Source organism: Citrus clementina, unplaced genomic scaffold (genome assembly GCF_000493195.1).
Source record: "Citrus clementina cultivar Clemenules unplaced genomic scaffold, Citrus_clementina_v1.0 scaffold_3, whole genome shotgun sequence".
Classification (NCBI taxonomy): Eukaryota; Viridiplantae; Streptophyta; class Magnoliopsida; order Sapindales; family Rutaceae; genus Citrus; species Citrus x clementina.
Genome location: NW_006262339.1, coordinates 45,351,771 through 45,376,259, shown reverse-complemented (window position 1 = coordinate 45,376,259; position 24,489 = coordinate 45,351,771). Strand labels below are relative to the sequence as shown.

The following is a 24,489-nucleotide window of genomic DNA, read 5'->3' as shown; positions in this document are numbered from 1 at the left end:
TTTGGGGGGGAGGCGCCTGGCTACTAGGACTTTTACACCTATTCATGGAAATTTCCCCCTGTCGCTTCAAGCAGTTGGAGAGCCCAACGGTCCCCAGATTCACCCACCCTGCATTCCCCAAACACCCCCATAAAAAAAATTTAGAGGAAGGTGGCGGGGGCTTGATTAGATCACTTCACCCTTTTCGGTGTTGGGATAATCTTGCAAATGGATATTGCATTTGGTCGAGCTACAAAAATTTATAAGCACTGAAGCACTAGATTTCATTGAGACTAACAGATAAGAAACTTAATTGATTTGTACCTACGTAGTCAAATAACCAAAGCTGTTGGGATATTATGTTGTTGTGGATCATTTATCCAGACGCTCCTCTAATGTCAGATGGGTTTTCTTAAGTATTTATTGTAACTTACAAAAAATAATGAATAAAGTAATAAGGCCAAGTGGATAAATAGAAAAATTGTCTGGCTATCTTGTATGTTGTTGAATGTTTGTTCATTTGATTTAAGCATAAATTTATCTAAGAGAGAGAGAAACGGTAATTTAAGGAGAAATCATGCGTGATTGTTCTCTCAAATACGGCATTTCGTCGAACTACTTAAATTTTCATGCTATATCTTAATTAATTAGGCGTCTGATACACGAAATTTTATTAGTAGCAACCAAGACTTGCTTGCCATCATATATCCTCGATCAAATCTACCATCAGTTTAGAAAGCCCAAATTATCCTAATTAAAATTAATGTATTGTAATTAGGAAAACAAGTACTCAAAGCTCCGAGCATTAGCTTTAGGCTGCCCTCCTGGTAGGCCATACCGCTAGCTGTTATTGAGTCTTTTTAAGGTTATTAATGTAGTTACATTTTTGTTATTAATTAGCAAGTGATATAAGACTGCTCATTTCACATACAAAAGTATACTAGTTAGATTGGCAGGAAAAGCTAGAGAGGTCACCACTATCCTGCTTAAAATGCAGATTCCTTAGGCATAGAACTTTTATAATGCACTTAAGTTTACTAATAAGCCTCTTACCCACTTATCACAAGTCTATTTATAGATATTTGACTTTGAGTTCTATCACATTGAAACCTAAAGATAGAGAATATATGCTTAAGAGATAGGAGAATAAAATCACTTAGATTTAATTTGGTGTGTTTTACAATTGAACAAGGAAGTCAATATATAGAGGTTTGAATATGGAAGCCAATATATATAGATTTCATGGGAGGGCATTAGTTAGTTAAAAATCTCATGTGAGATTTTCTTCATTTTTCACTCCAATAGGTGCTATTTGAGACCTAATTTCTCATTTATCCAAATACCAATTTAAGCGTTTTATGATTTGCTGCAAAGAGCTCATAAAGGAGATTCTGAATCATCCACACATGTATATTTTTTCAATATTTATCTTGCTCAAAATTAGCCTCAAAATAGCCTCTTTATGGTATTTTTGTAACAGTTAATTTGCAATCAATTCATCTGCACGAGAGCCGCAATCAATTACTATATTCTCGCTGTATATATTTTGAAAATTAAAAGTTGAAGGAGTTTTGAGTTCTGATCTTCTGTCCCGCGTGATATGATTTTACTGACTTTCTTCTCTTAACCCAACTGCTTACAAGAATTAAATTCATTATATGCAATGTGTTCGGTAATTAATTATCTTCCAAGTTGACTGAGGGGAAGGCATCTTGTTTAATTAGTAACTAAAGAGGTTTGCATATATAATCTTCATTTATATATGTAGGCGTAGCTAATATACGGCATTTTAACATTTTTACATATAATATACAATAATATTATTTGTACTTAGTTGATATATACTATATAAGAAAGGTATAGCATGCATACTTGAATATATATATATATATAGAGCAGAAGAGAAGACATGAATTGAATAACCATAATCCGTAATTAATACATCAAATATTTGAGCCATTTTAATAATGGAAGATAACATAATATTCATCAAGAGCTATCTAGGTTACATGAATATGGATAGAAAATAAAGTCCACATGAACTTACAAATTAAGCTATCATGAAATCGTCTCCATTATGCATGGTGTAAAACTAGCTAGCTAATAACAGAGGCGTCAGAAATATAAAACTTTGAAATAAAATAACTAGTACTATAAATAAACTAGAATGGATGTCATGATGGATCAAATCCAAATGGCTCCGGCCCTTATAAGCAAATGGCTGAGCTGGTTGGTAACTTGGAGGCTCATGACCTGCTTGGCACCACCAACAAGCTGCTGGCCAATGAACACTGCCGGTACAATCGGTTGACACCCAAGCTGCACCAGCTCCCTCTCTATCTGCAGTCCATTTGGAATTTCATCTAGCTCGTATACCGTTGGATTCGCCCCGAAGCTGCAGATCAGTGCCTTTATGGCATGGCTCATCGAGCATGAGCTCCTGCTGAATATCACCACTGGCCTTTCTGCTACCATCCTTGTCACCGCCGTCTCCATTCTTTATTGATGTTTATTTACCACTAACTAAAACAAAACAAGTATATTGTGAGAAAATTAACGCAAATTAATTCAAGTTTTCTACATATGAGATCGGACTACTAGGTAGTGTGTGTTGAGGATTAGGCTTTGCTTGCTGTGAGAAACTTGAGCTGCATTGACGTCTATTTATAGTTGCCAGTAAAGTGTATGCTAATAATGCTTGGCATGAAAATTAAAGGAATCTAGATTGTTGCAAAATAAAAGATGTTCGATTCCGAACTGCCCAGAATTATTATTTTATGATAAAGATTAAAGACCCATTAGCAGTAGTATTGCAGATATATATAACAACTTGCACAATATCTGTAAATAAGCAGCAGCATTTGCTTGCACGCTTGTATATAATCACTCTATCAACTGAAATATTGCACGGTAATAATGCGATTATGACTAGGAATCATACTGCATCACTTAATTTCTCAGCAATACTATCTACAGCATAGTAGTGGTACCCCGAGATATGAGTACGGATTTGACGAAAGCAGGTGGGCAAAAATAAATAACTAATTATTATAGCAAAAAAAGAAACTTGGAAGGATAATAAGCTTAATCATTTAAGTTGATTTTCCCCAAAACAGCAACTTAATGAATTCCAAAGCAACGGCTATTTAAGTAGAATAATTAACTTTATTTTCTCTCTACACCATGCAGGCATGCTTAAATGGAAAGAAATGCCACTATGATATTGTTAATTATAAATCATACTGTATATGATCAGTCAGTGGAATATATATATATATATTCTCATTATCGTCACTCAGATTGGTAAAGTGTTTGTTACTTTCATACTTTGCTTAATTAAGATAGCTAAAAATCTCTTTGACGGGTCATTGACCAAGGAAACCGCAAAAGTATGATCTTGGAAACTTTTATCCAAAGTTTATTTTATATTTAAATTAGACTATTCAAAATATCAAGTCAAGATGCCAGTACTAATTAGCACGCTGCACACAATGATATGATGCTTTCGGTGAAAAATGATTTTAAGAAAATATTCCATTTTTTTCCTTTTGAATGATATTAGGCAATAGGCATTAGATTATAATATTCTAATTATATTTATTATATTTATGCTTTCCGTATTCAGACAGACATCGTCGGGGATGATGCATTTCTTTTTGTTGTTTACTTCTTGTTCGCATACTGTCAAGTACAGGATTGAGCCACGCAGCCGCATCCCATAAAAGTTATTGATCATCTAAAGTGGATGCGGGGATCATCTTCAGTTTCCGTAATTGGCCTGGAGCAAAGCGAAAGGCCAAATGTGAATAAGTCTCCACTTAGCCTAAAGCATTATCTTTGCCTAGTGCAGTAAGTTCTCATGGAATTATCGTATCCCAATGTGCAGATTACGATCCGCATCGCGTGAAATGGATATCAGTGTCACAGGATTCCTTTGAGAGCATCTTCGTATATGAGCTGTTCTCATATGCTGTTTGAGACAGAAACAAATGCTTTCCTGTCATCCATGGAACATGGGGTCGCAAATTATTCCATCCGGGGCGGGGGGACCTGGATTTGTATCATATGAATGAGTTCATCAAAAATAAATTTTAAGAGTCATTTTATGAATTATTGTGAAACTAATTCTTTTGTTTCACCCAATAGTCAGATACTCGGCATCTATTGCACTGATCTGGTGATGGCTTTCTAACATAACCCAGAAATAGTCGGAGACACCAGGCTGATTAGACCTGGCGTGTTACATAATACACATGAAACCGAAGTAGCTGATGAATGTGTCAGCACCATACAACCATACTAAACCATATTAGAATAATTGATAAACCCTATGACCAAATTGCAGTGCCGTGCAACTCTCCCTAACCCATAGCTCTTTTTATTTTATTATTATGCCTCTCTCTTCCAACGGGCCTGAGTAGGGGATATGACACCCTTCTCCTATCCCAATATCCCAGGTGCATAACTGAACAACCCAACTGAATATCCTTCTAGAATAATTTATATCCTGAATATTTCCTGATATACTTAAGCACCTGCCCAATATAAGAAGCCCATGCATGTTCAAGCCAAATCATAAAAGTTTCAAGAGAGCACACAGAATAATGCAAATCACTAAACTTATGATTTAATTTAGGAACCATGTTCTTTCAAACCACTAATGAAGAAAAAGAGAATGTGCACATAAAAGCAGCTTTCCATAATGTTGCAACAATACCTCTGGTCAAATTGGGATGACGGAATTATAGTGCTCGCCAAGACCAAATGCATGTCTATGGTATGACAGTATAATACTTGAACCAGACGAATCAGACCCACCATTGGAATACTCCTTTCCCATTTCCACATCAGGGAAGGATCCTGAATATATCATGATATGCTTTCTCAGGCAATGAGTTAAGGCTCTTAGTTCAAGCTCCCCTCCCCAAGCTGCGGTTGACTCAACTTCTTTACAGTAGTTCTCAAATCTCTCTACTTGTGATTGAGCAGACTCTTCACCTATCATATTTTCAGAAAGATAAAAAGGTAGGAAATCAGATGAATGATCTCTCATATAGGCAGCCACCATTTGTCGAAGCTGTTGGAAATTATAAGGAGAAGCACCTCCTGACAGGTGAGCCAGCTGATCCTCAACAGCTCTATAGAGGCAGTGCCCATCTGGCTTAATGTCATTAACAGTCAATCCCAGGGGTCCAAGCTTTTTCTCCAATTTCTCATCTTCCACTGTTCGGTCACTGACAATGTTGCTCTGCTCTTCTTGAATTCTCTGCTCCCTTGCTGCTTCCTGTTGAGCTCTTTTCTCTCGCCTCTTTGTACCCTTGCTTGGCTTAGCCTGGTCATGTTGGCTGATGACTGTAACCCCAGCTACTGCCTTCACCAAATTGTCAAGATTGCTTTTCTCATTTCCATTACTACTGCTATAGCCTAATGAAGCAAGTTCTTTAGCATGTTTTTCCCTAAGCTTTGCAGAGAGTCGAGATATCTCCTCCTCCACCTGCTTCTTCTTTGCTTTCTGTTCAGCCTTGCTACCCTTGGCTGCTGCCTTTTTCAGTTCAGTTTCCTTGTTCTGCAGCTGAGAAATTTCTTTCCTGAAGACAATAAAACATTAAATTCACCATGGAGTAGCATGAAAAATCCTAAGAAAAAGTTTCCAAGAAGAAAACACATGGTTTTAAAGTAGAAACTCTATTATGATTCATGAAACAACGGGCAAAGATACTACTATTACACACAAATGGCAGAAAGCTTTCAAACAACAAATTTCAAAAACAAACGAAATCTAGAGAATTCAACTATAAACATAAGATAGTTGTATGTCCATCAAACTTAATGGAACTGGTAAAAATGTTTTGTGCAACGACTTGAAGATTTTGGTCAACTTTAATAATCTGATAATCATGGTTATGCCTTTGACTTCAGCTATAAATATAAGATTCCAAAATGCTGTGCAAAATTTGTGAACTAGTGTACATTCAGAGGAAATGCCAGAAGCACTTTAATATTTTAAAGAGAGAACTCATAATGTAGATTAGAAATAACAAAATTACCTGTGCCTAGAAAGCATTTCATCACGAGTTTCCTGCTTCTTTTGAGATGCATCACCAGAGTGGGCTTCAGATGGTGTCTCCTCTATTTCTTGAGTGTCTGCCATTTGAGTCCCTAAGATCAAGGTAGACAATCTTACAGAGAACATCATTCTCCAAAAATAATTTACAACACACTAAGCCATATCATGCTTACTAAAAGAAGTGCGACATCAAATTCAAATGGTAAAAAATGCAGGTAGTTTGGAACAGATTTTATATATCCATCAAAAATGAAATGTGAAATACCATATTTGCAGTGGCCACACTGATTAATTTTCTTTTATACGCTAACATAATGAGACAAAATGATGAGTTTCATTCAGTACACAGAGATGAAGACCATTATTTAAAGCATGTCCAATTACAAACCTTCAGACACAAGAATTAATTCCAGATATAACACAAGTCAGAATCAATTTCACAAGCTATAAACAAATTACAACACAATCTTATAGAATTTAACCTTGAAAACACAATGATATTACAAGCAGACTCAACCAAGGATTATTTTATATCTAAAATTAATAAACCACAATTATGTAATCTTCACGAGTCTCAAAGTTTTAACAATCAACCATCAAGGAAAGAAGCGGCTAAGAGTTAATTAGCTTATGAGAGAGTAAAAGAAATCCCAACCCATCTAAGCAAATTACATAAAGTTCAATTGGGCTCCATTATACATATCTAAGCAAATAGCAAGCTACAGATACATAAGCCTATCAGTTTCCCAAAGGGGTATTCACCTAGCATATGAAAATTCCCTCTTTCGGATATTTCGTACATCAATGCACAGAAACTAAAAAGATTTGAGATTAAAATGTCGATTACTAGAACTAGTTACTTGTGATTACTAATTATACGTTACTCACGAAGTGATGGAAACTGTAAAGAGAGAAAAGATCTGACCTGAGGAGAAAGCAGCAACAGAGAGTATGCTTTTAGGGCTATCGTTGTTTTTCACCCCAATTTAGCTTTGTTACTGCTTAATTTGCTGATACTAATTTATTATTTTTATTTCAATAAATATTTTTCTATTTATTTTCCTTCCTCTTTAAAAAACACTGGATTAAAACTTTTATAAATAAAAATTAATGGAAGAAAACGATGCTACGTGTTCACGGGCTAAAAATTTAATTTAGTTTGACCTTATTATCCTTCGGCTTCTCAACCAACAATAAGAGCTGATCTTCTTACACCCTTCAAAATTCCTCATAAAACCCCTTTTCCATGCAAATTACCTAAATATCCAAAGTTATATTAATTGATTTTTTTTTTATTTGGATTAGTAATTCAATTAAACACTTCAAGTAAATTTTCTTTTAAATAATATTAACATAGTTTATAAGATTCAGTTATGGTACCACAGGGTACCGTACCACTGCTTTTATCTTTTGTTGCAGCTTTGTTGTAAATTTTTATACAACCCCTTTTACTCATTTTTATTTAAACTTTCATTCACAAATATTAAGTTAATTTCTCCCAAAGCCGTGAATCCTTAAAGTGCCGATCAACGGCAAATCGGCTCCCCCAGTGGTTGTTGTTGGTTGGAAAAGACAGAGGAAATTGTGGGGAACAAAACCCAAGTGGTGGCGTCACCAGAAACTGGCGAAATCACGGCGAATTGAAACGGCAATTTTGCGGCTCTTCACAGCTTCGATCGACAGCTTTCCAAACGCTTTCCGGCGACAAGGGTGGTATGGAGATGACCGGCGTTGCACGAGCTTCTGATCAGTACCAACCTTGCCCGATGGAGTGGCCGAAAACGGAAAGGAAATTTGGATCGGGTTCGTGGTTCAGGTCGACTCGATTCCTTTTGGGACAAGGATGGCATGGAGATGACCGGCGTCGTACGGGCTTCCGATCAGTACCAACCTTGGTTGGTGGAGTGGCCGAAATTCGAGTCAAGTTCGCGGGTATTGTGATAAAGAGAGAGGTATTGTGATACAAGTGCAATATAGAATAAAAATTTGTAAATAGTAAATAGTATAAGATGCTAACTAAAATATTCATATGGATGCAGTAGAAATTAACTTAATATTTGTGAAGGAAAGTTTAAATAAAAATGAGCAAAAGGGGTTCTATGAAAATTTACAACAAAGCTGGCACAAAAGACAAAAGTAGTGGTACGGTATCACGTGATACCGTAGCTGGATCCTAGTTTATATTCCAATTTTGAATTTTTTTTAAAAAATATTTTTTTTGAAAAACCTATAAGAGTTTAGAGTTATAAGGATAATAATTCTATAATAAGAAGAAAATAACCTAAAATTTTAAGATTTTTATGTATTTTATAAATAAAAACGAAATATTTTTTCAAAGTAAATTTTTTTGGGAAGATGGTTAGCTCTAATTTATAGGTTTGTATTTTGACTTCTATTTCATAAATTAAACCGGCGTTTATGAGTAAGTAAAAATCAGAAGGGGGTGTTAAAAGAATTTTGGAGGGGCGTTAAGATCTCTACCCTACTCATAATTCATATTTGGCCCATGTCAGCCCATTAAAGATTTATAACCAGATCCAGATTCATCCCTTTTTCCCATTCAAGACAATTAAAAAATAAAATAAAGTACTTCTCAAAAAAAAAAAAAAAAGTAAAATCATTTTTTGTCCCTGTTGAGAGTTGAGTTTTTGTAGACTTCACCATAAGAATTTCTCTAGTTTTCATTGCTCGTCAAGGAATGTAAAATATACCACAGGAACTAATCTCACAGTATACTAATCAAATTCAATGAATTATGTTATTTAAAAGCAATAAGATTTTTTTTTCTTTTTTTCTTTTTTGGTGGTGAGAAATGAGTTTACATTAAGGGACTCCAAAGGTATTTTATCAACTGGCCAAAGGGTTAATTGTATTGACAAAAATAAGTTAAATTTGAATTCATAATCTAAGTTTTAGAAATAGATATCCAACCATAGTGTTCCAGAAATAGACATTCAAAATTCTTTTAAATAGATCGAATTCATTATTAGAAAGGAGTTTAGATATTGACTTTTACAAGTAATAAGGTCTAATTGGTTATTCTGCAAATCTTAAAGATTTGTGCATCTTTTATCCCTATTTTTCAAGATGAAATTCTATTTCATGTTTCCCTGTTTCTAAAGTTGGAAAATTTTTAAAATACCTCTAAGATGCCATGTCAACGGTACAACAAATAAATGATATTATTACTTGTATGCATGTATTTTGAAAAATCAACATACAAGTGATAATTATATAAAATTTAACCACATGTGTTATACATGTATTAATTGATTGTATTATATTTGATGTATTCTAAAATATCTACAGAACTTGACATTCCTTCGTATAATCATCTTGAAAGCTTCATCTGCTTTTGTTCTTATTCTCCTAATCTTCTCCAACCACTGAGGATATATATGAATTTAGAATAAGATTGTAGATATTAACACGCCGATTATTCTATATACCTTGAAACAAGATTCTTGCATATTGACGATCAAGCTGAAGAAGAAGAAGAAGATGAGTCGTGTATCTAGCTAGGCCTAAGATTCCTTGATGATATATAAGCACCAACCAAGTAGGTCTTTTTGTTTTTCGTCTCTTCTTTTTTCTGTTCAAGTCTTGACCTTTCACATTTTTGCAGGGGCAATGCACCAATCAACTCTAAATTTCTTTTCGAATAAGCAGAGAGATTTTTTCACTTTTCTTGCATCTTTAACAGAAACAATGCAAGAAAAGAATTCGACAACTGGCAATTTGGAGAGGTGAACGGTGATTTGTGCCGTTACCAGAACTTTTTAATTTGCACCATGTGTTTGATGAGAGGACCAATGCCCACCAAAAAAAAAAAAGTTTAGAATTGGATAAACACTATTTATCTTTCGCTCCACATCAGCAAACTGACACTACCAATCCAAATAGAAAAGAATAAAATTTCAAAGCTGCCCATCTTTTTTGAACCGCATCATCATTCATTATGCAATTATAATTTTGTTGTCAACGCATGATCACGTTAGACATTATCTCAATATGATATAAATAAATAAATAAAAAATGTCATGCTGTTGAAGCAATTGCATCTAAGTTTAACAGAACCCTTTTGCAGGTCTTTTGACATTCCAAAATTTAGTATTCTAGAAGGATTCTTCATTTTGGATGGTCATGCTTTGAGTTTGATATCAACAAAAGTAACTACAAAGATAGTGTTTTATATTCGTATGATTATTTTAGTTTGCGACGCTACCAATGAGAGCCGAAAGTGTGCTTCTGCTTACAATTTTTAATTATATAACTTCGGTTCCAAGACTGTTCATTCTAGCTGTACGGACATTCCCGAGGGATTTAGATTATCGATATGGTTGATGAAAAGGCAAGTTGTTTATAGAACAAAAGGGTCACGATCAAGCAAATCTTAAGGTGGCATTTTTCTTATCCAACAAATATCTCAAGGAACTTCTTCTTTTTATCCTCTGCATTTTGTAATGGATTAAACAATGTAATCCCACCACCCCACCGTTTGTTATAAATAAGGGTTGTTGAAATCTCAAAGTCCACCATACCTAAGCCTCAAGCACAAAGTTTCCTGCACTCACTTTGCTCACTTGCCTCCAGCTACTAGCTACTTCTCTTCTTCTTCTTCTTCTTCTTCTTCTTCTTCTCTTCTTCTTCTTCTTCTTCTTTTGTGGTTGCTGTTTTTCGTTTCTATTATCACTTAGCTGCATTGCTAGTGATATCTTTGCTCTTTCATTTGCTTTTGATCAAGTACTTTGCAGAATCGAGCGAAGCTTGTGGATATGGACAGAGTGAGAGATTTAGCATCAAAGAAGGCAGCCGTGATTTTCACCAAGAGCTCCTGCTGCATGTGCCACAGCATCAAGACACTTTTTTATGAGCTTGGTGCAAGCCCTGCAATTCATGAGCTTGATCAAGATGCCAATGGAAGGGAGATTGAGTGGGCTTTGCGAGCGTTAGGCTGTAATCCCTCAGTCCCGGCTGTGTTCATAGGAGGAAGATACGTAGGTTCAGCGAAAGATGTCATATCCCTCCATGTCGATGGATCCCTGAAGCAAATGCTCATAGATGCAAGGGCCATCTGGTTCTAGCATCTTCAGAACAATCCTCATACTCCAAGAATCCAAATTTTAGGAACATGAAAATAGCTCTAATGCCAAGTTGAAAGCAAATGATGTCTTATGAGCTTTGCCTTCTCTTGAGTTTCTAGACTACATTGTATGAGCAAATATTATACTCAATGAAAATAGCATAAAGAGTTTTTGCAAGCACTTGCAAATTAAGATAATATCTTACTTTCATTCCCATGCATAATGAAAATGCATCACAAAACAGGACAACGAATTTATCGAAAGCCTTTAACTGTGTATGATTCTTTCGTGATAGAAAGAAGGGTAAGGCACTCATAAACCTGCACTCTTAAATCAAAAGAACATTAATGAGATTGATACTCTGCAAGCTAATCAGAAATGTCCCAATGAAAAACTTATCTACTTATTGATTCAATCCCCTGTATCATAAATTGACATCGTATTAAAAAGGTGGCCCACTGGCGTTTGCCACCACCCAACTGATAAAGTAAATGCTTGTGGATTATCTTATGTACTAGCCTTTAATCACAATAGTAGCAATGGGATGAGTTGTGTTATTTCTGGTTTGTGGTGAAAGAGATGCCAATCATTACTTAGCATGCTAGCTGCCAAGTAATTACTGAGCCATGTGCATTGTCTCTTGCTTAAGTGAGGGACAAAAAGAAGGCGCTAAAATCTTCATGTCCCCTTGGAATTCTGCCACTTGCGAAAAGCCAACAACTTTCACCTCAGCAGATAACTAAGAATACACAGAATTTCCTTAAAGAACAACATGCATACATAATATATTCTTACTTATATGCTTCCACAGTTTTCCCTATGCAGATATATACTTTGATGTGCATGTTAAATATAGAAGGATTCATCAATCCATGAGAATAATACAATAACAATTTCTATAGTATGTACGTATAAAGCTTACATCCAGTCTTGTTCAAGGAAGTGTTGCATTGTTGTTATATACTTACTGTGAGTACGTGACTAGAGCTTGATGTGCTCATTTGGGAGGAGGAATCATTGCAAGTTGGTGGGCGCAGCACACACTAATCACCGAAAGCCATCTCATTTCACATCTTTCTTCATAAGGATTCAAAGAAGGTGATTGCGAGAATCTGGTATAAATTGACATGCCTGATGGAATTTTCTACTTTTGTTGCATCTTGATAGAAAGCATACTTTTGTTCCATAAAATCTGCAGAAGGTTGAACATATGGTCAAGAACCTGTATACGTCGGTACCTATAAACTGGTTGTACCAATTCCACCACTTGATCATTCTACCGTCCGTTAAAATTGAAAAGATTACATATTATTCCACAGATCAGAAGGCTCCAGGTTTAGAGTCACTCAACCTAATTAACCGAGAAGCGTGTGAACAGAAAATGAGAATGCAAGTTGTTCAGTCCATACGAATACAGTAGTCTCTGTCCCGGTAAAGCTACTTTATTAATTTGGCATCTAAAGAAAGCACGTCCTGTTTTGAATGTTCTTCTTCAAACAAAGGAGTCCAACTTGTTGTCCCTATAAATAGGGCAGCGTTAGTGCTGTATTCAAACAACCTTAAGCTTTAAATCCTTTTCTCCCTTGCTCACTTTTCCTTCTCTCAAATCCTTCCTCACCATCACCACCCCGAATTCAACTAGAGTTCGGTTTGATGGTATATAGGTTTTAAGTGAACTCTACGTAACCCGAGGACTTCTCTGTGTTTAACATTTCCCGTCCCGTGATACTTCAATCTTTAAGTAAGGGAGAAGCCACTCTTATCGTCATGGACAAGGTGACAAGGTTGGCCTCAGAGAAAGGAGTAGTAATATTCAGCAAGAGCTCGTGTTGCCTCTGCTATGCAGTCAACATTCTATTTCAGGAACTTGGTGTCCACCCTATGGTTTATGAGATTGACCAAGATCCTGAAGGCAAGGAAATGGAGAAAGCTCTGATGAGGATGGGTTGTAACGCGCCCGTTCCAGCAGTGTTCATTTCTGGACAGCTTGTGGGATCCACCAATGAAGTCATGTCTCTCCATCTAAGTGGCAATCTGATTCCGCTGCTGAAGCCTTACCAGCCTTTCTCTTAATCTAAACTACTCTGAATGTCACAATCTCATTGGCGAATAAATTCGGCACCAATTAGTAGTTGTAGTGTGCTCAGTGATGTGTAGCAGTCTATATAGCCGGTTGTGTTTCGAGTACTTCATAGCTTTGAATTAGCTATAACATGTGTTTGTAATGTGCTTCCTTTTATTAATGAAAGTAGCTTTATATACTTTTATTTATGTGATCTCACTTTCCGAACGATTTTAAATAATTTGGAGAATCTGTTACTTGAAGCTTTAACCGCGACCCAGCTCTTTTCTGCTCCAATTCATGAACTGTAAAGTAGTAATAGAAATGATTATCAATTTCGCCATCTCCTTTTATGATTCTACAATTCCAGATATACATCCGCAAAAGTGACTGAACGTTCTACAATTCCAGATATACATCCGAAAAAGTGACTGAATGTTTCAATCAGAGCATTATGATAAAATTAAATGTGATCAATATCTCGAAATCAACCCCCCAAAAAAAATTACTGTGCTGGCGAACTTGGCCCAGAAAAATAAAGTTACAGCTAGGAGAGAATTTTGAGGTCCTCAACACTTAAAATTCCAGGGGATTCCTCCACGTAAGCAATTGAAAATTCTCAACTTTTTCTAGAGTGTGCGCTCTGTGTGTGGAGAAATTTTAGAATACATCAGAGATATCATTTCAGTCATACAATAAGTAAATGACGTTATGACATATGTGCATTTATTTTGAAAAATCATCATGCAAATAGTAGTTATATTAAATTCAACTACAGTGGTTCGGCACTCTCACTCCTTAAGAGAGATCAGGGGTTCAAGCCCCGCTCTCGTATGAAGTCATCACTTTGGCCAGCACTTTACCCCTTACGGGCCGACCCGGTGCAAGCGGAGATTTGTCTAGGTTGTGGTACGGGCTTAAAGGTGCCTCCCACAGTTGGAACTCACTTAGGACCACCTCGTGGTTTAGACAAAAAAAAAAAAAAAAATCAACTACATATATCATGCATGCATCAATTGGTACCTCTTATGTCAGCTAGCAAATGATGCTATCACATATATGCATTTATTTTAAAAAATCATCATGTAAGTGGTGGTTATATTAAATTCAACTACATATATCATGCATGCATCAATTGATTGTAATACATTAGATATATTCTAAAATTTCTCCTAGCTATGCATGTCATTCTTTACTCGTATCTTAGATAAAGAAAGGTATTAAATTCCTTGCCCTTTTTTTCTTCAGTGGCAGGGAACTTTTCGTTCAAATCAAGCTTCATATTACAGAAAATTAACATAGCGTAAAAAATTTGCATGTGTACCCTCATGCATCCATTTGAAATGAGAGAATATGACAGCTTTAGTACCACAGGTCAGGCACTGAAATGGAGGGACTGGTCGTCTGGTCCCCTCCACTTTGCATGATTTGTGGAAGAGATACGTAGTGTCTATATGATTGAACTGACACAATAGGCCTTAAAAATCTGAGATACCATATGTTTTTATCAGTGCCTAACAGAAATTAACGAAGGAAAATTGTACACAGTGACAGTGTGTAATGGACAGATTCGTCGATGATATATGGAGACAAGGATATCAATGTTGTTGATTAAAGGCAAAAAGCATGCAAATATTCTCGGTGGATCGCTGTCTTGGGGCCTAGGGGAATCACGTTACTGAGATTTATCTATTTTTTTCGAATCATTACTAGTTTAAGAGAGTTCGCAAGAATCCAAATTCATATATAAAAAAATGAAAAAAAAGGTGATTTTCCTTCTCTAATAATTACATTACAAATCACACATATATGTGATATTACAATTTAGATTGAGCTTATCTTTAAATAATTTGGAAGAAAATTATTTTTTACAATAAACACGAGATGTCTCAAACTCTCAACTTAAAAGAATAATAAAGTTTAAAAAAAAATGATTACTACGTTCTCTACCAAGCAGCAGTTTGCCAAGGAAACAAGTGTTAAATCCCCTGCTTGCATTGATTTAATTAGTTGTTACCACGTCGTAAATTGGCATCCAACAAATTTGCATTGATGCGTCGGTGGTGGGTTGTTACATCAGCCATCATGCATAGCACTAATTTACGTTCTCTCTTTGCTTTACGGGAATGATAAGTTCAAGTTGGGGCCTGGACCAAAATGACGCAAGTAGACGTAGTAGAGCCAACTTATTGGCTGAAAATGTTGACCTTTCGGCCGTTGCTTCTTTGGTACCAAACACTCCTTCGACAACCCATTTGTCAGTTTTAGAAATCAAATCGAAAAGCTTTGGTTTTGTACTTCATTTTGGTTTTACTTCGAAACTTAGCCACCTATCCGGCTATCCCTTTTAGATTACCATAAAATATTTCATCATCAATCTATTTATTATTCTTAATATTAATCATTGAGATTCACGTGATTCCACCTTTTTGTGTTTCACTGTTGTGAATGCAGTACAAATAATAACCATTTATCTTTAACCACCTTTATTTTTAATTTCTTTGTACTTTCTAGTTTCTAGATTATTTACCCTCTAAGGCTCTAATTATGGGACAACGGGACAATATCCAATTATTAGACCATTCCCTTTCAATTGGATTATAATTTAGAGAGTGGGTTATTCTCACTCTAATTTATTTACATATTTAAGGAGGATAGTGGAAGTCTCACTCTGTGCGTCTCATTCATTTTTAGGGTGAGGAGTAGGATTTTCATTATTATGGCAGAGATGGAAGTGCGAAGTCCCACTCTTTTTTTTTTTTTTACCATTCTCTTATTAAATATAATATAATTATATTATTTAAATAAAACAATGTTGTATTTATTTAAAATAATAATATCATTATATTATTTAAAAATATTACATTAATTAAAAATGATAATATTAAAATTAATTAAATATAATATTATTTAATTTTAATAGTATTATATTTATTTAATATTAATAATTAATGATAATAAATAGTTTATTCTAAGAAAATATTAATTTTGTACTATATTAATAATAATAATAATATTTTTTTTTTGGTGCTCTTATCAATAGCTTTTAATTTACATAATTAAAATTAAAATTAATAAAAATTGTGATTACATAAAAAATTAAAATTAATAAAAATTGTGATTACATAATTAATGATAATATTAATGAATTTTAATTTATATAATTAAAATTAATAATAAAATAAATATTTTTTCTACAAATAATTTTTTATTCACTATATAATTAAAAACTATAATTTATTAAATAAAGGTAAAAGTGTAATTTAAAATAATTCACTCACATTTTAAGACAAAACCAACACATAAATGAGATTCTAATAGCATACTCTCATTCCCATATAAGTAAACAACTTACTCTCACTCTCATTCCACACTCCCATTCAGGATTCCCACCCTTAGAATTTTCATTCCAATCTTAGAAGAAAATGCTACCTAAGAATTTATAGTTTCGATTGGTTCAAGTAAAAATTGATCTAATTAAAAATATTTTATTGTAAATTGTATATGCACACAGAAAAAATAAAAAAAATAAAAAGGACAATAGCTAATAGTAACGTTGTTGTTGTTGTTATTATTATTATTATTATTGTGATGATGATGATGATGGTTAATATAACTTAGAGCTAAGTAAAATTCACCCACTAGCCCACTTGACCTTACTACTCTATTACTCATTTTTGCACTGAAAAACCTAGTTGTACGTTACAATAAATGTCACTTAGTAAAACCTTTATAATTAGGATCCCCCTATCTTACATTTAATGTAAGGTACATCCTCACACATAAATAGTGTGTGGGCCCCACACATGTATTGTTTATGTGTGAGATGTAAGATATCAATTGTCTTATAATTATTAGCTTGTTACAATAGCAGTTTCACAGTTTTTGGTGTAAATTGGCTCGCATTCACAAGGTCAGCTTTTATGCCAAATCTATACCATTAGATCCTCAACTACCTCCCACGTTGTTTAATATATTCTCCTTTCTGTAGAGATGGCAAAACATTCTTGACTCGGCCTTTGGTTCAATTGACCTAACTCTAATTTTTAGGTATTTGATCTAAATTTAAGGGGTAAATGGTCGGGCTAGCACTCAAGGAATTAGGTTCGATTACATTTGGGTTGGTGTTTAGGGCCTTACAAAAAAGCTTGACTTGATTCTCGACTCTTAAATTAATTTTTAAAATTAAAAAAATATATATAACATTTAAAAGTTAAAATACACACACCATACACGTGATTATACCGCACTCCACTGACATTGTCTCTATTTCGTATTATTTTAATATTTTTTATTTGATTTATCTACTTGTTATTTGGTTAGATCGTTACATATTGTATTGTTATTAAAGCTAAATAAAAAAAAATTGTTAAATTCCTTGAAACCAAATTCAATATAAAAATGGAACAATAATACTATAATATTATTAATAAATAATGAAGAATTGGAGTCCTATTCCTAAAAAGTATTTATTTTTTTTTAAAAAGAGAAAACTTAATGGTTGGGCTCAGTTTGATAAAATCTAATGGATTTTAACGGTTAAACACATCCTATTACAAAGGTTTATTCATATGACCGAAGTTTATTATGTTATGATCGTCACTATAATCATAATTATAGTTTTAATTGTAATTAATAGTTGCAATTGTAAATTAGAATTGCTATTGCAATTACTATTAAAATTGATCAATATATCTAATGAACAATAAATAAATAAAGGAAAATATCTACCGTCCACTCGTTTTTTCCAATTTTTTCAAAATTACACATTTCCTTTTTTTTGGTAGAATCCACCTAAAGTTACATTTTGTTTCACTTTTCCCCTTCCGTTTTGAATCCGTTAAGAAAACTAACGGAAATTTTAAAAAAAATGATCATTTTACCCCCAAAACGAAAATAGCAATTTCACCCTAAACAATGCCAAAAATAATAAGATTAAATCTAAATATTTTCTCCATCGGTCAATAAAGAAATTAATTCCACAACCATCAAAATGCAGGTTTTTTTTAAAAATATGTTTGTAACTAAAATGCTAGATTATAACATGAGTATTAAAAATAGCCCAATCTCACAAACCATCAATTGAATTTAAGATAAGTAGAGTTTTATTATTCATTAAGTTATAATCTCTAGTAGTTAAGATTTTTTTGTACTTCATTAACGTACCAATAATTATATTCATCATTAAATCTGATTATTTTTGACATTTTTAGGGTGAAATTGTAATTTTCGTTTTGGGGGTAAAATAGTCATTTTTTAAAGTTTTCATTAGTTTTCTTAATGGATTCTAAACGGAAGTGGAAAAGTGAAACAAAATGTAACTTTAGGTGTATTCTAGCAAAAAAAAAAAAGAATTGTGTATTTTTGAGAAAGCTGAAAAAAACGGGTGGATGGTGAATATTTTTTCAATAAATAATTTTCAAATTATAAAACTTATTATTTAATAGATGGTGTATAAATTAAAAGCATTCATTTTTTATTTTTTGCAACCATATCATAATAAAAATCACGAGCCATGAAATATTAAAGAAGTTGATATATATATATATATATATTTAAAGACTATATATAATTTTTTATTTTTTAAAATTTTGTAGAATAAAATAGTCTTTTAATTCATTTGGTGGTAAAATGATTACTTTTAATATCAAAGTGATTGATTAATAAAAGTTTAGAAATAAAGATGATGTAAAAAATATGTCAAAATTTTTTTATGATTAAATATATACATGACAAAATAAAAATGATACCGAGATAATTTCTCAATTTAAAGAAGAGAAAGAACACTTTTATCAAAATCACGTAGAATTCAGTATAATATATGACATTTTATTTATTTATGAATAAAAGAGACATATGTCAAGTTGTCTACTTGGTATTGAAAGGAATGGTACGACATTTCTAATTAAAAAGTTAACGATGAGGCAGTAACATTACGCGCCAGTGCATCTTATTTTTGTATGTCGGTTATGTGAATGATATAGATGGCATGCGTTTCCATTTGAATAATTTAAATATTATATCATCTTAAAGTAAAAAGTAAAAACGGCGAATCATCTTAAATTTACTTCACAAGTTGAGGGTAGTGGTTTAAACCTTCACAAAAATATTATAAGAATTAAAATATTTATAAGTTATTTTTTTTTATGAAATATAAATAGAGAAGAGACATTATTTGTCTGTGAGGAAATTTAATATATAAAGTTGCAGTATTGTATATCTAATTATAAATATTAATGTAATGTCTGTTATAATATCAATTGTAAATAGCTAGAGGAAATTTAATGTAATAATATAAAGTCGTAGTATTGTATATTTGATTATAAATATCAATGTAATTTCTGTTACAATAATAGTTATAAATATTTGTGTAATGCAATAATATAATGTGTAATCAGTATAAAAAAAATCTAAAAAAATAAAACCTTATTTTATTGAAGGAATTAAAGCCTAATTTTTTTTTATAAGTTTAATGGTGCGTTTACTTCATGAGAATTGAAATGGGAATGTGGTGGAATGAGAATTATCTGAGAATGAGGATGGGCTGGAATGAGAATGAGATTTTAATAAAAAATAAATGGGAATGAGAATGTGCTGGAATGTCTGTTTACTTGGCAAAATAAATGAGAATGGGGAATGAGAATGAGAATCAATTTACGAAAATACCCATAGTATTAATAATTAATAAAAATAATTAATTTATCATTATTAACAATATTATCATTATTGTTGTTGTTGTTATTATTATTATTGTTATTGTTGTTGTGGTTGTTGTTGTTATTATTATTAATAAAAATAATATTAACAATAAGTAATAATAACTAAAATAATAAAGTTAATAAAATTTAATAATAATAATATTATTAAATTTATTATTTTAGTTATTATTAATTATTGTTATGATTATTTTTATTAATATTATCATTATTAACATTTATTATTTTAGTTATTATTAATTATTGTTATTATTATTTTTATTAATATTATCATTATTAACATTTATTATTATTATTATATTTTATTAATTTTATTATTTTAGTTATTATTAATTACTGTTAATATTATTTTTATTAATATTATCATTATTAATATTTATTATTATTATTATTATTATTAAATTTTATTAACTTTATTATTTTAGTTACTATTAATTATTGTTATTATTATTTTTATTAATATTATCATGATTAAAATTTATTATTATTATTATTATTAGAATTATATTTTATTAACTTTATTATTTTAGTTATTATTAATTACTATTAATATTATCATATTAACATTTATTATTATTTTAATTAATATCATTTTTATAATAATATTTTTACATGTATGTACATAATGAAAATTACATTATTATTATTATTATTATTGATGAAATTTAAAATAATAAAATTATTTGTGATTTGAACAAAGATAATTTAGGAAATACGAAAAAATAAAAAAATAAAAAAATAAAAAAATAAATTTATATTTTATTCCCATTCCCAATCCTCCTATGAGAATAAAATTTTTATTTTTTATTCTTAAATTGTGTGGGATCTACATAATTTATTTTCATTCTCAAATTTAATTGTGTCAAGTAAACGTAGCTTTGATTCTCGTTACTTATTCTAAGAAGTAAACACACCATAAAAATATAATAATAAAATAGAGTACAAATTAAATGTATCAAATTTCAATTATTTCTTTTCCAACCATATAATAATAAAAAAAAGTCATGAAATATTAAAGAAATTGATATATTCTTTTAATTGTAATTAGAACTTCGAAGTATAATTAACCATTCATATTTATAAATTTTAATGAGATTGATTGAATCCGATCGGATTGAACTGAATTTTATTTCTCATTGGTTTGAATTATATTAGATTTCAATAAGTGGTTGAATCGATTGGATCCAAATTATAATATCCGCAAACAAAACAAAATTAAACAATTGAGCAAATAAGAATGCCCCCTTACTGTAGCCAAGAAGTGAAAAACCCTAACTCGATTCTCATGGCTTCGTGATCAGGTATTAATTCTGTTATTTCAACTGTGTTTCGCAATTCGAAATTTAGGTAGAGTTTGATTTGTGTAAATTTGATATCTTAAAAAACGGTGCGTTTTGTTGCAGGAATTGAGTGAACGAAGAGTGATCGGATCATATGAAGTGCTTGTTGGATCGGTTTGGCTATTCAGCGGCTGATTTAGATGCGCCTTTTTTGCATGATTGTACTCCAAACAAACCTTTTGTCAGATTCACGCAGGTTTTGCTTTGATGCATTTCGAATCAAGTTCCTCTTTCTTTTCGGTGCTTTTTGAATTTAGTTTCTGTTTAAATTTCGTTCAATGGCTGTCAGAATGTTAGAGAACTATTCTGTTCTTTTTTGTATTTTTGGCTATTTAGTCGCAGATGATTGGAAACGTCCACTTTGTTTTGTAATTTAGGTTACAAGAAAATTGAAGATAAATTTTTCATTTCCAGTTTGGTTTTATGAGTGCAATGAGATTATGTCTGTAAAAACTTCTTTCGAATGGAAAAGGCTTTTGTTAAGATAAAATGACTATGCTATGTGGAAGAGCACTTATCAAATGCTTCTGTGAAAAGTGTGTCAATTGCCTTTCTCATCTTCAGAACACTTTTAGAAGAAGCGCTTTTCTCATCTTCAGAACATTTTTCAGAAGAAGTGCTTGTCTAGAAAACACTTCAGCCTTTTTTTTCCTTCATGAGAAGTGTTTTCGTTTATTTAGCCAAACACTACAAAATAAATGCAGAAATTATTGTATCTAGATTGAGGCAGCTTTAGTGACATCAAAAGCACTCATCAAATGTGTGCGAATAGATAGCATTTACAAGCGAGTTGAGTTGAGTGGAATTGATAGTCCACATTTTCTTTGAGCATAAGATATACAAGGTGCAAGGGTCCTTTTTTCATCCTTCTCCGCTTGTTTTTTATTTTCCCCACATTTCTAGGAAGCTGGACATATAGCAATTAAAAAAACTTGGATTTAAGTAGTATATGTGGGTTCTTAGCAGGTAAGTAGGGTGAGACAGAATTCTGGAACTGGGACTGAAGCCATTGATTTGGTATTACATCGGATCTGCAAGCTGGGAAAAGTAGAAGGGCACTATGGGTGAAGGAGAGGAGTGTGTTGAGCTGAAATTTCGCATCTATGATGGAACAGATATTTGTCATGGTACCTATGCGTCATCTACCACAGTTGCAACTCTTAAGCAGCAGCTGGTTGCTGAGTGGCCCCAAGGTGATTAATCTATCTTTGAAAAATTGCGGTATCAGGCATATGCAGAAGATAGATTATTGATCTGCAAGCATATGCTTGACATTACAATTTTTCAAAGTTAAATTTCAATGTTCAGACTCATTGAACTGTTTTTTTATTTCACTTATTTGAGAACTATATCTATATGACCTGAATATAGTTCATGTATTCTGGTCTATCTTTGCATATCTCTTCTTTTTTTTCTCTTACCAACCTTCTGATTGATGATGAATATTTAATAGAAATAGAAAGATGGATAAACTTGAAGGCAAGCTAATAGTATTGCGAGAAGCTAAAGAGAGTTTTCTTCAATGCCAAATGAAGGTAGCGATGAAGAACAGCTAGAGATTTTCTTTTAGTTGGGTTTTTATGCTTATTTGATGATAGCTTAAAGGGTAGAACCTTTTTTTTTTTTGCTTGCCTTTTTCGCCTGTTTTAAGGTTTATGGTAACCATAAACTTGAGATAGGTTTTGGGAACAGAATAGAACAATAAAGTAAAGCTGTGAATAGTTACCCAAAATGAAGTAGTGGAAGAAGAAAGATGAAGATCTAGACATCAGCTTGAATCCCTTGACATCAAATCTTTGGGATGATTGTGTTAGAAAACCACAGAGGCATAATTGCTGAAAGTTTCATTCAAACTTTTGCACATATTGTAGACTTCTATAATTCCCGATATTAAAGGGACATCCTAATCAATAATATAACGTTAACCAATTTGCACCTTTTTAATGACCCAATTAATATGCCCAAATGGAGACCCGTTAACTATAAACATAAGATAATTAAGCTAATAGCTCAATAGCTACAAAAGATCAGGATTCAACATTAGTTACAACAACACTATTGATGATAACATGCACCTCTTCAATCAGACTTCTGCATCAGAACTAGCATGCCTTGTATAATGCTTTAGGTTATCATCTTTACCATGGAACCTCAGTGTACAACTGAAACAATGGTGCCTGCCGTACTACTCTAGTTTGTCCAGTTTTTTTCATTGCTGTATGCTCTTCTCCAAACTGCATAAGCCTTAGTGTGTGCTTTTATTTTGTCTCTATGGTCTTTGTTATGAGATTGAGTGTTATAAGTGAAAATTAAGCACAAAAATGGTTACTAGGAACTGACTTTTCAAATAAAAACACTAATTTTTTAGTTGTAGGACTTGTGTACATATGATGTATGCCAATGTGAATGCAATACAATTGTTAGACCATATGTTCTCTGCTGGTCTTCCTCCCTCCAAGTTTTTAATGGAGAGTCTTTTTTGCATATACAGGTAAAACAATCACACCCAAATCAATAAATGATGTAAAACTCATACATGCTGGTAAAATTTTGGAGAATGACAGGACACTTGCAGATTCAAGAATAACTGTTGGTGACCTTCCTAGTGGTGTTACTACCATGCATGTTGTCATACAGCCCCTTGTTGCTAAAAAGAAGACAGGTTTGATAGTTTCTCATCCTTTATATCTTTTAAGCATAGTTTCTGTTGTGATTCATTCTGTTCCTCAAGATTTGTTACTTTTTGCTGCACAGTTGATAATCAGTTTCATTATCTCTTGAAATTTCTGACAATAAATAGTGTCTGTCAGATTGTTTAAAAATCCCCTGGAAGGCCTATGTAAATTTGTGAAATTCAAGTGAAGCAAAATTTCGTCCTCTTTTTGTGGTGTTAGCTGACTTTATTTTATGAAAGATATACCTTGATGCCTCTTCTTTACATCACATACTCTCTAAATTTTATTCTACTCTGGGGAAGACTGAAACTGATATAAAAGAACTAATAAGAGAGTTCCACCAAGAAGAATAAGAATTTAAGTTCTTAAGTACCAAGTGTTTCTGACCCTTCAAGAAGCAGGGAAGAACAATGCAGTTCAAGGTTCAAGCTCTTTGATAAGTAATTATAATGCAGAAATTACTGAAATTTTATATGAGAATGAACATAGCTCTTGTTTTCTGTGGAAACTACCAGGAGTACCTTTGCTCAAAACGTAGATTGTAATTGAGGTTATAATTCATTATT

At 32.5% G+C, this 24,489-nt stretch overlaps 4 protein-coding genes and 2 long non-coding RNA genes across 10 annotated transcripts; 4 read left to right on the top strand and 2 right to left on the bottom strand.

Moving 5' to 3' along the window:
* Positions 1 to 2,130: 2,130 nt before the first annotated feature.
* Positions 2,131 to 2,597, bottom strand: LOC18050172 (monothiol glutaredoxin-S1). Its single transcript, XM_006444186.2, has one exon. It carries the CDS (start codon positions 2,473 to 2,475, stop codon positions 2,164 to 2,166), a length of 312 nt encoding a protein of 103 aa, XP_006444249.1. The 5' UTR covers positions 2,476 to 2,597; the 3' UTR covers positions 2,131 to 2,163.
* A 1,984-nt stretch (positions 2,598 to 4,581) lies between these two features.
* On the bottom strand, positions 4,582 to 7,070 carry LOC18050171 (OTU domain-containing protein 6B). 4 transcript variants are annotated; one of them, XM_024189614.1, is made up of 4 exons: positions 6,809 to 6,927; positions 6,027 to 6,138; positions 5,083 to 5,567; positions 4,582 to 4,977 (listed from the first exon to the last, which is right to left on the bottom strand). In XM_024189614.1, the coding sequence occupies exons 1-4, from the start codon at positions 6,846 to 6,848 to the stop codon at positions 4,703 to 4,705; spliced, it is 912 nt and encodes a 303-aa protein (XP_024045382.1). In that variant the 5' UTR covers positions 6,849 to 6,927; the 3' UTR covers positions 4,582 to 4,702. The 4 variants fall into 4 exon arrangements, with proteins under 4 accessions (XP_024045382.1, XP_006444244.1, XP_024045381.1 ...); XM_006444181.2 differs by lacking the exon at positions 6,809 to 6,927 and adding an exon at positions 6,972 to 7,070 and having other exon boundaries at positions 4,582 to 5,567; XM_024189613.1 differs by lacking the exon at positions 6,809 to 6,927 and adding an exon at positions 6,935 to 6,957 and having other exon boundaries at positions 4,582 to 5,567.
* A 3,448-nt stretch (positions 7,071 to 10,518) lies between these two features.
* Positions 10,519 to 11,281, top strand: LOC18050170 (glutaredoxin-C11). Its single transcript, XM_006444180.2, has one exon. The coding sequence runs from the start codon at positions 10,822 to 10,824 to the stop codon at positions 11,128 to 11,130; it is 309 nt and encodes a 102-aa protein (XP_006444243.1). The 5' UTR covers positions 10,519 to 10,821; the 3' UTR covers positions 11,131 to 11,281.
* Positions 11,282 to 12,847: 1,566 nt separating this feature from the next.
* LOC18050169 (monothiol glutaredoxin-S9) lies at positions 12,848 to 13,248 on the top strand. Its single transcript, XM_006444179.2, has one exon. The coding sequence runs from the start codon at positions 12,898 to 12,900 to the stop codon at positions 13,201 to 13,203; it is 306 nt and encodes a 101-aa protein (XP_006444242.1). The 5' UTR covers positions 12,848 to 12,897; the 3' UTR covers positions 13,204 to 13,248.
* A 7,735-nt stretch (positions 13,249 to 20,983) lies between these two features.
* LOC18050168 lies at positions 20,984 to 22,309 on the top strand. Its single transcript, XR_002906767.1, has 3 exons — positions 20,984 to 21,209; positions 21,312 to 21,444; positions 22,215 to 22,309. It is a non-coding gene; the product is annotated as an uncharacterized LOC18050168 (long non-coding RNA).
* A 44-nt stretch (positions 22,310 to 22,353) lies between these two features.
* LOC18050167 lies at positions 22,354 to 23,889 on the top strand. 2 transcript variants are annotated; one of them, XR_002906769.1, is made up of 3 exons: positions 22,354 to 22,441; positions 22,702 to 22,783; positions 23,813 to 23,889. It is a non-coding gene; the product is annotated as an uncharacterized LOC18050167 (long non-coding RNA). The 2 variants fall into 2 exon arrangements; XR_002906768.1 differs by lacking the exon at positions 23,813 to 23,889 and adding an exon at positions 23,740 to 23,806.
* Positions 23,890 to 24,489: the final 600 nt, after the last annotated feature.

Coding starts and splice junctions, on each gene's coding strand:
- LOC18050169 (XM_006444179.2), top strand. CDS start 12,898: ATGGACAAGGTGACAAGGTTGGCCTCAGAGAAAGGAGTAGTAATATTC.
- LOC18050171 (XM_024189612.1), bottom strand. CDS start 6,848: ATGTACGAAATATCCGAAAGAGGGAATTTTCATATGCTAG. Junction 6,139..6,808: donor AGGGAATTTTCATATGCTAG/GTGAATACCCCT, acceptor CCTTGATCTTAG/GGACTCAAATGGCAGACACT. Junction 5,568..6,026: donor GAAATGCTTTCTAGGCACAG/GTAATTTTGTTA, acceptor TATTGTCTTCAG/GAAAGAAATTTCTCAGCTGC.
- LOC18050170 (XM_006444180.2), top strand. CDS start 10,822: ATGGACAGAGTGAGAGATTTAGCATCAAAGAAGGCAGCCGTGATTTTC.
- LOC18050172 (XM_006444186.2), bottom strand. CDS start 2,475: ATGGAGACGGCGGTGACAAGGATGGTAGCAGAAAGGCCAGTGGTGATA.